General features: G+C 37.2%; 1 protein-coding gene across 1 annotated transcript in view; it reads left to right on the top strand.

Moving 5' to 3' along the window:
* Nucleotides 1-14,229, top strand: part of SYCP2L (synaptonemal complex protein 2 like) — a 73,491-nt gene that overhangs the window by 37,777 nt on the left and 21,485 nt on the right. The window contains exons 22-25 of the mRNA XM_027867921.1: nt 2,517-2,578; nt 4,771-4,822; nt 5,965-6,020; nt 9,024-9,072. Of these exons, the coding sequence (XP_027723722.1) occupies nt 2,517-2,578; nt 4,771-4,822; nt 5,965-6,020; nt 9,024-9,072 (219 nt within the window). The remainder of the gene's footprint in view (nt 1-2,516; nt 2,579-4,770; nt 4,823-5,964; nt 6,021-9,023; nt 9,073-14,229) is intronic.

Raw genomic sequence — 14,229 nt, 5'->3', positions numbered from 1 at the left:
TATATTTATATATTTATATTTATATATAATTTATTTATATTATATAATTTATATTACATATGATTTATTTATATATATAATATATATTTATATATTATATATTATATGATATATATTATTATATATATTATATTATATATTATTTATTTATATAATATATTTAAAGAAATATATAATATATATTTATATATACATATACATATATATACCTACCACATATTTATATATATATACATATACATATGTTTATGTGTGTATATATACACATGCACACATACATACACATACATATATGTGTATGTGTACATATATGTGTGTGTATATATATGTGTGTGTGTGTGTATAGATATCTCTCTCTCTCTCTCTCTCTCTCTATATCTATATATATCTATATATCTCCAGTGTGATTAAAAGAGAGAAAGTCTGTCAATTGGGCTGGCTTGCAGAATACAGGACAAGAAGCAGTGTGTATGGATGCTGGACAGATAGGTTGATAATGCTTTCAAAAGCTAAACATTAGAGTTCCTATTTGTGATGCTATTAGGAAACTACTGAAATTGATTAGGGGCATGTCATGATCAGATCCTCTGGCAGCAGTATGGAGGATGAACTGAATTGAGAAGAAACTTGAGGCAGAGAGACTAATTGGAAGGCTAAGCAATCCAAGTGAAACATGAAGAGATCTTGAACTTAGGTGGTGAGTGGGTGAGAAGAGATATGAGGACTGATGAAAGATGGTGAGGTTTAGTTTTTCAGTCATGTCCGACACTTCATGACCCCATTTGGGGTTTTGGCAAATATACTGGAGTGGTTTACCAGTTCCTTCTCTAGTCCATTTTACAGATGAAGAAACTGAGGCAAACAGGGTTAAGCGACCCACCCAGAGTCACACAGCTGGTAAGTGTCAAAGGCCAGATTTGAACTTGGGAAGATGAGTTTTCTTGACTTCAGGCCTGGGGCTCTATTAGCTGTGCCATCTAGCTGCCCCATTGCTGATGTAGAAACAGTAAAATGTGACATCATTGAATATTACTTTTGAATGTTCCCTTAGCCTACAATGTTTGCTACTCTTTCCCTTTCTCTACCTATGTACCCAGCTAAAATGGCACTTCTTCAGGGAAGCCTTCCTAGGTCACCCCAGTCGAGAGCAATACCTCCCTCTTACCCCTAGCATTTTATATTCCCATTTAGAGATCCTCTAGCACTGGTCAGATTCAAGTCTCACAGAAATAAAGGGTCAGAGGCGGTATGCATTTTGGAGTAAACACAATTATCTACTGAGACTTAGGGTTAGTGAGATGATCTAGATATCCATTTTCTCTTGTTAAATGTCAGTTTCACTTACCTTTTCAGTAATCCAAGATGCTTCCCTTGTCTGCTATTCTTTAGTCTTTCTCTTAAAACAGTTTAGAGTTGGTGGCATATTTACCTTTTGTAGATTTCTGGGCTTAATAGAAAAAAAAAAACAACAACCCACCAGGCAGAACCTTGATTTAGCTTTAGTTTAAAGTGAGGAGAGATGGTGTTGATGGGGATTTGCTGCTCTCCTAGTCATTCTAGAAATAATTACAGCTGATACTTCAGGACAGAATTTTACATGTTTTATCTTAGTAGATTCTCACAATAACTCTGAGAGACGGAGTACAAATATTCCCTCCATATTATAAATGAGGAAACTGAGGCTCAGAGAGGTGGTTACTTTGTTCAAAATCAGAGCTCACAAGCAGCAGGCAACTCTGAGATTAGAATGCTGGCTGTGATGAAGCAGACACGCTGTTACCTTGATGCCTTGCTATGTGGGATTCAGGTCCCCAGCAGAATAGGATAGATAGTTTAAACATACTGAATCAGGAACTTTTATGTACACCATATGATCTGTATTATACAGGGTCTCCCGAAAGCTTTAGTGTAGTTTTAAGTTTTAATAGCTTCAATAGCTTCAAACCTCGGAATGTCCCAAAAGTCTTAGTGAGGTATTTTTTCAACTACAATAACTTAAAACAGCACTAAAATTTTTGGGACACTCTATTTTGTACTTATTTATGTGCGGGTCATATCCTGCACTAGATTGTAATTATTTGCGTGTGTGTGTGTGTGTGTGTGTGTGTGTGTGTGTGTGGTAGCCTGCACTAGATTTTGTAATCTTCTTGAAGACAAGAGTCCTGATGCTCTCATCTTTGTACATCCCTCAGTGCTGAGTATGATGCCCACACAGTAGGCACTTAATACATATTTAAATGAGTTAACATTAGTATTACTATCCTCTAATAGTTTTGAATTATTTCTTACTATTTAAGTTCTGGTTTTCTGTGTTCAATATGACACCCATTTTATTTTTTCTATGTTTTATTTTTCATTTTGTTAGCTCCAATTACACAATTGTGTATCTTGCACACAATCCTGCATCAATTCATGGCTATTTCTGTATTGATAGAAGTTTTCATCAATCATAAGAATAATTACTAGCAGTGCTTTTGGTTTTTGGCTTAATTCACTAAAACTTAAACTTCTTTCAGGCTGATGGTTTAGAGGAGAGAAGAAAAGGAACAAGTTCGAGCAAGAACATTCCTGAAACAAAGTATGGTGCCCCTTGTTTATTTAACATTAAAGCTAAACCTTAATGCCATACACCTGCTTTTAAAATATAATTTTTTTAAAGCAACCTCTTCTTAAATAGGAGCAAAGAATAATTTATGTGTGACAAGTAGAGAGTGTAGACGTGACTTATCATGTTAGACAGTGATGTCCTTAAAGTGCAGCCATCAAGGAGGGTTAGGTATGGTAGAAAAGGGACCCTGAACTTGGCCTAATAATGTACCAGATGAGATGACCCTAACAGTTAATATAGAAGCTATTTCCTTGATATTTCATAGATCTTGAGTTTGAGCACTGCCTTAGAGGGAGAGAGAAAAGGGGCTGAAACTCAAATACTTCCTTCCCTATTTATCACCCCAAATGCTTGTACCTCGTCAGGGAATGAGGACAAACTTTGAACTGAGTCATATTCTAAATATGTTGATGGTCTAAAGCTTTTTATCACAGACTTAGCAAAGGAATAATCTTTGAAAAACAACCTAATATCCCATGGTTGAGAGGAAAGGCAGTTTTGGGTACTAGAACTCTTGTTTCATGCCACTGCAGGAATGTGCAGAGATGTTAACATGTTAATTTGTTCTTTAATCTCTCTTTAAAATCATGAAGAAACGGTTAATTAACTGTAGTCACTTAAGTATCCAAATGTAGCTGGAGTTTTGGCTTACCCTATCCCATTTCCCATCTATTTACCTTCTTACTAAACGATACAAGTCCATCTCACTGTACACAACATGAATTTTTTTTTTAAAAAAAGGATATTGAATATTTAAAACGCCAAAATGCAATATGTAAAGGGAGTCTTGTGAGAAATCTTTGTAAACAACCATACTTCCTCCTTAAAAATCTATTTATAAATTTAGATGTTCATTATAAACCATTTCTTCTTTTATGTCATAATGTGGTCTTAGTAATATATTAACCTTGTCATGAAATAGATTATTACAATGTCCCTCTGGAAGAATATGATCCAATGATGTAATTTGGGGGTGGGTCTTCATTCAAGGATTTAAATGATATGAAATATAGCAAAAGTATACAGCAAGTATAAATGGCAATAATTTAAATTAGTAAAATTATGCGAAGATCAGTAAAAGGACATAAATCTACAGTAATAATGGTTCATATTTAAATAGTTTTAAAATCATTTATAAAGCACAAATTGCTGACCATAGTGATTTAGAAAATCACATATTAACATTATCCAAGTTGTATTTTATTTTTATTTATTTTGTTAAACATTTCCCAATTTTAACCTGGTTCACCTCTCCTCATCACCCCCCTCCTCAAGGTCTACTGATAGCAAGTTTGACACCTCTGTTGCAAAGTATATGCATAGAACTACAAAATGTAGCTATCATATGTTTGCTCAAAAATTAATATTCAAGATTTAAGTAAATTTAATAAATAAATCTTTTTTTCCTTTTATAGACTCTAGAAGTCCAATAGGGATTGAGTGCCTAAGGACTCTTTACGAGGCTGTCTAGGGAAGTTTGAGCTGTTGCTACCTTTTTCTGTATTAATCAGTGGCATTCAAATAATGTTCTTGATCTGAGAGTTATCACTCTTCAAAAAGACCCTTCAGTTCATAGCTTTTTCCACTAGATGGTAGAGTAGGGCAACCATCTAACAGTAGTTCTCAACTTTTTTTTTTTTTTTTTTTGGTTGTTCATGGCAAAAACCACGGGGAAATTCAGCACACTACAAAGACTCAGGAGACTGCCTCATGCACACGTGACTGCATATGTTAAGTTCATTACAATTTTCAGTGTGCTTAGCTGAAATTTTGCACATATCTTAGAGAATCACTGGTCTAATTATCTCAGAAAGACTTCAAAAACTGAAATGTAAGTCTATATTGAAGTAAAATTACTGAACTTTGCAAGAATTTTGAACCATAGGATTTAAGGTGAGACACCCCAATATCATGTTTATTCAGACACTTTAAATTGGCTATTGAGCTGTAATCATGTAGTAGTTCTTAGATCTGGTGCTTTGATTTCAAAAAATATACATACATACACATGCACTTTCCCAGCTGGACTTCCCTAAATACTCCCCACTATTGTTCCCTAAATACTCCCCATTATTATCTTCATTAGCTACAAAACTGTTGTTAATTTGTCTTTGCATCTTATACATTTTGTACACTTTAATACATTTGCTTTTTCTTTCCAGAGAGAATCCTTATGACTTTGAAAACGACTCTGATACTATGTACTCTCAAGTGGTAAGCTGACATAAAAGAGCATTCTGTATCTTGATTTGTGTTTTCAAGCTCTGTGCAAGTTTGAAACCATTTTACAAGAACTTACCTGTGTAGTAGCCAGTATTCACAGTTAATTGTAATCACTAGGTGTTGTCATTTCTTCAAGGCCTCTGACATATTAACTGTAATATTTCTAGTTTCTTCCTTCTAGTTAGTTATTCTTCTGACTCATATTGTTTCCTGGAAATCAGGAAAGAGTCTGACCATCTACAGAATATTGAACTAAATGTTTTTGTGTTAATCTTGAGCATCAGGAAAAAATCAGAGTTAAACTGAACATACTCAAAATGTTTCATTAGTGGTTTTTCTATTCAGGATTATCCTAGCTCCAAAACAACAAAAAACTAGCCACTTTCTTGCAGTACCAGGCCATTAGGAAGAATGTATTCAGCATCAGAGTACAACTATACTTTCGGTTCTTCCACCTCCGAGATACATTTTAATTTGTGCCCGTTTCATTGACGTAGGAAGCTCCCGGTGAGGAGCCTCCCTCTATCAGTAGAGATTGGCATCTCTTCCAGGACTTAATAGATGTGCTTGCTGCACCAAGAGTTTACGTGACTTGCCCAGAGTCAGACAGCCACTATGTGTCAGAAGCATGATTTGAATCCCACGTCTTCAGGACTCCAAGGCAGGCTTTCCTTTTATTGGGCCACATTACCAGGAAGAATAATTTTACTCAATTCTACTCTGAGAGAATCCACTTGATTTCGTTAAGTTGCATCCTACGAAATGGAGAAGAGCATAACTCCTACCTTGTGGGCTTCTTCTTACACCCCTAGCAAAAAGTGACCTCGTTTCCTCTGCCTGAATGAAAAGTCTGAGTCCAAAAAGCTTCTAGTGCTCAATATTACTGTATTCTCATAAGATCATACACTTTTCAATTTCCTTTTAAATACTATAGACAATTGCAATTATATGCGAAAGGGTTTTGTTGTTGAAAACCAAATGACTCTTTTGATGTATGTTAGAATTTATCACTCTCAAATTTGCCAGCAATTTAGGAAGGTCAGGAAAAGTGATAAGACATTTCCATAAAATGTGAGAATGACGTCAAATTGTTTTTGAAGACTGAAGTGTGATTAACTTGGTCTGTGTTCTAGGTTGTTGAAGCAAAGCAGAGGATTCTCAGCCACAAAGAGTCATCCAAGAAAAAGAGGTGTGTTGTGCATGATTCTGCTAGGATAATACAGGGTTAAAGCTACAAAGAATTTCAGAGAATCTTTTCATTTTACAGTTGAGGAAAGAGGAGTAGAGAGCTTGTAAACTGACTTTCTGGAAGCAATCTGCCTCTTATAGTTGGAGCCAAATTAAACTACTTTTTAATTTAAAAAAAACACAAAAAAATTTGGTATTCAAAAGTACATATTCACTCCCCTATTTTGTATTATCATAAATGATAGATTACTTTAATATTTCAAATGATCTACGATTCCTCCGGGGGTTTGTACTCCCTCATGATAGATCACAACCCCTCCCCACCTTGAGAGAGAGTGTCCAGGAGCTTTTGTGGCAAAAACAAAGTTATTCACTTGGTGACTGCCCTTTCAATGATAAGCCTTTCTGAACTAGAGCACTGGGCTTCATGTCAGGAAGTTCAAATCCAACCTCAGATGCTTGCAAATCACTTAAACCCTCATTTTTCTCAGTTTCTTCATCTGTAAAATGGGGATAATAGCCCCTACCTCCTCCCAGTTGTGAGGATCAAACGAGGTAATAATTGTAAAGTACTTAGCACGATGCTTGGCACATAACAAACGTTATAGAAATGTTAGTCGCCATTATTATTATGGTTTGCAACTAACTAGCAGCTCAGATATTGGATGCTGCTTAAAGCTGAGCATATTCTTAAATCCTTCCTAGCTTGCAGTTAGGCAGCACAGTGGATAGAGCTCCGGATCTGGTATCAGAAAGACTCATCGTCCAGAGTTGAAATCTGGCCTCAGACGCTTGCTAGCTGTGTGACCCTGAGCAAGTCTCTTAACCTTGTTTGCCTCAGTTTTCTCATCTGTAAAATGAGCTGGAAAAGGAAATGGCAAACCACTCTAGTATCTTTGCCAAGAAAATCCCAAATGAGATCACAAAGAGTTTGATACAACTAAGTAACAAGCTTGGGAGGCCTTGCCAGAGCTTGGACTTCACTCACATGACCTTCAAGAAACCAGGGTCACTCTTACAATATGTTGAAGCATCAGATTAGAACTTAAAGGAGGGTCGTCCTGATGAGGTGCAGAAGCAGTATTGGAATCATTTGAAGAAATAAGACACCAGACTTCTCCCTCTCATGCCATCTGCCTTTATTTAACTGAGTGTAATTGCTAGTCTAATCTTCCTTTATCTACTTAAATTACCATACAAGCAATGTATACAGCAAAAAGAATGATTCATTTAGAGCAAGAGGACCTGGGTTCAAATCTACCCTCTGTCATTTACCTAAGTGACCTTGGACAAATCATTTTAACTTTCTAGTCACTGTGAAATGAGAAGATCAAACTAGGTGGCCTTTAAGGCCTCTTTCAGCTCTGGCTCTGTAATCTGGGGATCTAACCAAATCAAATGGGATTGCAGATCTGAAATCAATGACAATTCATCTGATTATTAGAAACTAGGGGAGATGGAGATTGCAATCACAGGGGCTTGAATCTTTCTATTTTAATTTTAGAATTTTTCTTTTGAGAGGAAATCTTCCACTTAGGTAAATATGATACTCTTTCATTCCCGTAGTCACAGAATCTGAGAGTTGGCAATGATCCCAGTGGCCATCCAGTCCAAGATAATCAGTGAAAGGATTTCCCACTATACCATACTTAAGAAGTGGTCAGGTATGAAGACCTCCAAGATGAGGGAAGTCTCTACCTCTTGGGGCAGCCCATTTACATTAGGACAGCTCTAATCAATAGGAAGTTTTTCTCGACAATATGGCCCCCAGACTTAAAGTGACCCCATGGACATTGGTGTAAATGTGAGATTTGGTCCATTCTCTGCCTTAAATCAACTAGCATTGTCACAGCTACTTCCTCCCTTTGACTTCTAACTTTTCTAGAGTTTATTAATAAGTCAAATTATGCCACATTACCTTTGGTGGAACTTTTGGCTTTTTCAAAAGTACTTTTGCCTATTTGACCTCATTTGATCATAACTTGTGAGGCTACTGGGGCAACTAAAATTCCCCCTTTTTGCCTAGTGAAGAAGATGAGGCAGTGAAATGAGTTGTTTGCCCTTATATATTGGCATTGGCAGGGCAAGACTTTAATTTGGCTTCCAACCCAGTGTCCTTTCCAGGGTCCTTGGTCCTACTTGGAAAGGTCAGAATAACAAGGATGAAGTTCAGAAAGGGTCATGAGTAATGCAATGTTGATACTACCCTGTTAAATATGAAACAAAACAAAACAGTTTTTCACTGTTTGATATGCAATCCTCTTTTTCTGCACTTTGTGTGTGAACATGTTTACAAGAATTATTCCGGTTCATAATAAAACATTTTTAAGGTCAGAATAAGTATATAGTTTGTCTTATTTTCAGGCAAGGTTAACCCTATGGGAGGCAGACTAGGCCACCAATTTGTTGTTTCTTCATTGCCTCAGGATCTACTCAAAAATATTTTCCATTCTATTGAAATTGCCACCGTCAATGTTCCATCTTTGAGTTGAAGCATGATGTTTGCAGAAAACATTTAAGGCAGCTAGGTGGTATTGGACCTGTAGTCTGGAAGACCTAAGTTCAAATTTGGCCTCAGACACTAGTTATGTGATCCTGGAAAGTCATTTGAACTCTGTCTCAGTTTCCTCATCTGTAAAATAGAAATAATAATATCTACCTCCCAAGGTTATTGTGAGGATAAAATTAGGTAATATTTGTAGAGTGCTCTGCTAGCTATTATTATTATTAAAATGTTAATGTTGCCTTAGAAAGTATAATTCATCAATACACGGAAATGGGTTAGTTTATATGATTCCTGTCCCTTACCAGTGAGCCTGAGAGAATGAGATATAATAAACTTTGAAAAGGGAAATGGAAAGGTCTGAAGCATAGGCACTACCCAGAGAAGGTAAAGCCTCATGGAGATCTAAAATCTGACTCCTAAGCAGCCAGGACAAAATACTGGGTCAGTGAGTGAGAGATAGAGAATGCAAAATTCTCTTAATTTACAATTTTTGCCTAGGGACAGCTCTACTTTCAGCAGTTACAAAAGCCAAGGAGAAGGAAAATTGGTAAGTACAGCTTATACCAAGTATAACTTCTGTACTTATATAGTCAGTGGATTTCCCCTTCTCTAGGCCATATTGACTGCTAAAATTAATGACTTTTAAAATGGTTTATCACGTGCTTCAAATGGATGATTTAGGAAGGAAGCAATGCATTTTAGCATATGGTTTCTTTAATATCTCTTCACATTTCCTCTCATTTTAAAATGAGAACGGGGCAAAAAAGTATGGGAATATATGTAATACTGTTTAAATAAATTAATTTGCAACAAGTTATGGAGGATGATGGAAGGCTACATTCAGTATCATCTTTAAAAAAAAAAAAAGAACAAGAAGCCTTGAAGGAAATAGTGAGTTTATAGAAAACTTTGCATAAAATCTAATTAAGTCAGATACAAAGGAGAACAGAACTATAATCATTTGTATAGCAAAGTGTGTTCTTCAATGGTGAAAACATAATCACCACTTTTGGACTCCAGCATCTTGCTTCCTTATAGCCTTCTTAATGTAAGAAAGTGGAAATGACCTCAAAGAGGATGAAGATGGAGAGACCAGATGGATTCAGACCAAGAAGGCAGCATGGTGTATAGCAGGAAAAGCATAGGATCCAAATCCTGCCGCTCTGCTACTCATAGAATCTTAAAATTCCTCCCATACATTGGGTGGACCCTCCATGGAGGGTTTATGAAACCTCATGGGTAAGAATTGTGTAAGATAAGAAAGTTTGGCTGGATTAGGATCTGTGCCATTTTATGGGAAAGCTTTATAAATATTACCTAATTTGATTATAGGTAAATCTGCCTCCCAAATGGTGAATATCCCAACCCAGACAAACTTTTTTTATCTTTGTGGAGATGAAAGGATCTAGGATCTAATTTTAGGGGCAGGAGGAAAGGAACAAATATTTGAAGTATCTATCATGTGCCAGGCCTTTCTCCCTATAATCATGAGATCATAGATCTTTTGAAGTACGGGAATGAGGGAAGCCTGATAGCAATATGGAGTTTCTGTCTTGTACACCAGAATGTACAACAATGATTTTCAGGACTTTGGATAACTTTTCCCTTTAATATAAAAGTGGGAGAAGATAGGCATATTGGTTCAGAAAGCTCCTTCTATGGTTGTCTTCTTTGTTATCAATTTGTGTATAATGTGTGTGTGAGATTGGGAGGAGAATTGGGCCTCTCCTCAACACAAAGATATGAACTCTCTGAATGACAGAAGTTAGTGACTTAAGTACAGTTAAGTGACTATGGTTGGGTAGCTAGGTGGTGAAGTGGATAGAGTGCCAGGTCTGGAGTCAGGAAGGCTTATCTTCCTGATTTTAAATCCAGCCTTAGATACTAGCTGTGTGACCCTGAGCAAGTCAATAATCCTGTTTGCCTCAGTTTCCTCATCTGTAAAATGAGCTAGAGAATAAAATGACAAACTATTCTAGTATCTTTGCCAAGAAAACTCTAAACAGGGTCACAAAGAGTCAGACATGACTGAAATAACTGAACAACAACAAACAATAAGTCTGTTGACTACAGGTCTAATTTTTTTTCACCTGAACCATGATAGCCCATTTGTGATGGTTCCTATAAGGTTATGTTGGGTGCCACAAGAATATCAAACCAAAGGGTGTCTTATTCCTTCAAAGTACTTGTCCTGCAATTAGAATCAGTGTTCTTCAGATGATTAATGTTATAGTCAGAACATCTAGATTTCCCATGGGCTTGGTTAGTTGAGTCAAGAATAATTACTTTTCCCTGCTAAATTATTTTTCTTTTCAAAATGTGAATCTTCTTTGAAACCTAGACTAAATATCAGCTTCTTGTTATATTTATAAATAATACATGATTTAGAACCTAACACAAAGAACCACAAACATGTTGGTCATGTCACTAGTTTTTAATAGCTCTTAGAGGTGACTCTTCTTGCTGAAGCCAAACTCTTTACATGTACCCTTTATACTGTCTCCTCCCATTTTCCCCCACCAGATTGTCCCCATTATCATCCCCTCCTCTCTACTATTTAATCTCTTCCTATATACTTCTTTCCAAGTTTCTTCCATCCTTAGAAGACCCTTGCTATGTCCCCACTGTGTCTCTTAGCTGCTGTCCTCTGTCCTCCCCTTCTCAGCCAAACTTCTTTTAAAAATTGTCTACACTTGGTGCCTCTCCTTCCTCTCTTCTCATTTTCTTATGAGCTCTCTGCATTCTAGCATCTGGGCTCTCATTCAACTGAAATTATCCTCTTGAAAGCTACCAATGATCTTTTAATTGCCAAATGAAGATCATTTTTTCTCAATCCTCATCCTTCTTTACCTCTCTGAAGCATTTTACATCATCATTCACCTTCTCCTCCTGGACACTCTCTCCTTTCTGAGTTTTTTCAGAGACACTGCTATCTCTTAGTTCTCTTCCATCCTGTCTGGTTGTTCCTTCTTAGTGTCCTTTGATGGTTCTTTATCCATATTGTGCCCACTAAATGTATTTGTACCCAAAGGCTCTATCTTTGTCTCTTTTCTTTCTTTGCAATCCCTCACTTGGTTACCTTGTTGGTTTCTATGGGTCCAATTACCACCTCTATGTGGATGACTCATGGATCTATAAATGAAGCTTTGTCTCTTTTCTGAATTCCAATCTTGAAGCATGAACTGCCTATTGGATATTTCCAACTGGATGTCCCATGGGCAGGGGTGTGGTGGAGCCAGGCTGTATTGGCTTGTGAGAACTAATTATTAAATGTCCAGTGTGAGCGTTTATACCTCTGAAATGGGCAAACACTACAAATTAGGGTTTTTTGTTGATTGTCTATATTTAAGAAATCTAATTCTAAATTGTTAGTAATTCAGATTAAACTTAAATGTGTCATACTTATTTTTCTGGAGTGTTGGATGTTACTCATTTATCAGGACAACACTCTTGCCTGTATGCATTTCAAACCCAACATGTCCAAAACAGAACTCATATTTCCTCTTCAAACCTACCCATCTTCCAAACATCTTTATTACTTTTGAAGGTACCACCAATCCTTGCAGTCACACAGGTTCAGTCTGCACAACATTCCCAGTGTTTTCCTTGACTCTTTACTCTCATTTCACATAGCTTGTCAGTTACAAAATATTGTCTCTTATATTTCCATAATATTTCTCAGCCATGCCATGTTCTCTCCATTTACATAGCTACTACTCTAGTTCAGACACTCTTCACCTGGATCATAGCAATAGCTTTCTAACTGGTCTCTTTGCTTCAAGTCTCTCCCCACTTTGATCTATCTTGCACACAGATGCCAAAGCATTTTCCCAAAGGAACAGCTCTGACCATATCATTCCTCTATTCAATAAACTCCAGTGGTTCTCTATTCCACTGGAATCAAATAGAACTTTCTTTGGCTTTTAGAGTTCTTCACAACTTGGCCTCTGTCAGATATGGATCAGTTTGCTAATTGGAAGGGGGACACAAGCAAGGAAAATTGTGAGAGAAAAGCTGAGAAAATAGCCCATAGGAGGATGGCCACTTATTCAGGATAAAGAGAGCTTTGGTGTACTTTTGACCAGTATTTGATTCACATATAAAGACTGAAAAGTTAGAGCTGGCAAATCCTGATCCCTAATTGACTATGTGACAAATGAATATTGCCTCATTGTGGCTTGGTTGGCAGAAATAATGATTTTAGGTTATTACAATGAGATAGAAGTGAGGTAGCTCACTGATGAAATCCTACTTTGGATCATTAGGGCAGAGGGAACTCACTAGACCTCAGAGAAATTGAGTTTGATCTCAGGAGAGAACTCCAGTTGGGTCTTGGAGGAGATTTCAGAGGTTTTACTTCCATCTGTTATTTGGGAGTGTTAACTAGAGGAGGAAAATCTTTGCCTCTGCTGCTTGGAAGAGCTAAATGGCTTTGCCTTTCCCTATTCTGCCACTCTCTGAGGGTGGAAATCTCTTGGAACCTGGCCAAAGGAGCAGCCCTAGGAAAGTTCTGCACATGATAGGCTTAGGGTTTCTACTTTTTACTGAAGGAGCATAGCACGACCTCAGCAGCCCAGAGGAGGAGCAGGCAATGGAGAAGTGGCCCTACCTATCAGTGAACTATTATGTAAACTGATCCTGGAGGAAATAGGACATCAAGGACCACAGTCCAGAGCTGAGTTGTCAGAGGAGTACTTGTTCCCATTGATGTGCCTCCCTGTTATGGTTCTATAAGCTTATATCTAAGTGTCCGTCTTGAGTACTATGCTTTGGTCAGAAAATGTGTCCTCGGTTTACGGATGGAATGTATCATTCTTGTATTATCTTCTGCTTTTTCAATGTTTCTGATTAAGAATTAGTGTACTTGGCCACCCAACTCGTCAAATGGGGAGCACGTTGGTAGGGGCTCAGAAAGTAGAGTATTCAGTAATTAGAATTTAAGCTCCTCACTTTGAGTTACTGCTAGAACTCTGAGAATTAGTAGTAGTTGTAGCTTTGGCCACCAACACTGGGAACCCTCTACGTTACTAACATTTGAGTACAGATTCAAATGAGTGAGCCTGCCCCTGAGAGCCTCGAGAGGAAAACAGGGATCAGTGCCATGCACTACACTATTCTAGCATCCTTATACTTTATACCCTCTATAGTGCAACCATCATGGCCTCTGCTTTTCCTCACACGTAATACTCTATCTTGCTTTTCTGTGCCTATGCAGTCTCTGTACTATATACCTGAAATGTTCTCCCTCTGTCTCCTAGCATCCCTGCCTTCAAGACTCAGCTCACCACTTACTACAGGAGGCTTGTCTTGGTCCCCCACCTGCTAGTTCATTTTCCTATAAGGTTACCTTGTATCTACTCTGTATGTATCTCATATATACTGATATATATGCATAATTGTCTCCCCATTAGAGTAGAGGCTCCTCAAAGACAGGTATTGCTTTTTTTCTTTTTCTTTGTATCCCCAGCATTTAGCACAAAGCCTGATACATGGCAAGTGCTTAATAAATATTTCTTAAGTGATTGGTCAGTACTTAATTTCACCTTGCCATGAAGAGCTAACACATCCTAAATCCAAAGTTATTGGCATATAACTTTCAAGACCCTTCTAAATAGAACAGATAACCTTTTGTCCTTCCATAAAACTAAGGAATGTACCTTCCTTCTAAAATTATTTTTAAACTTTGGATTTTTTTGTCATCAAA

Source organism: Vombatus ursinus, unplaced genomic scaffold (assembly GCF_900497805.2).
Source record: "Vombatus ursinus unplaced genomic scaffold, bare-nosed wombat genome assembly UNPS02000577.1, whole genome shotgun sequence".
Taxonomy (NCBI): Eukaryota; Metazoa; Chordata; class Mammalia; order Diprotodontia; family Vombatidae; genus Vombatus; species Vombatus ursinus.
The sequence above is the reverse complement of the archived record's forward strand: the minus strand, read 5'-3'. Positions and strand labels throughout refer to the sequence as shown.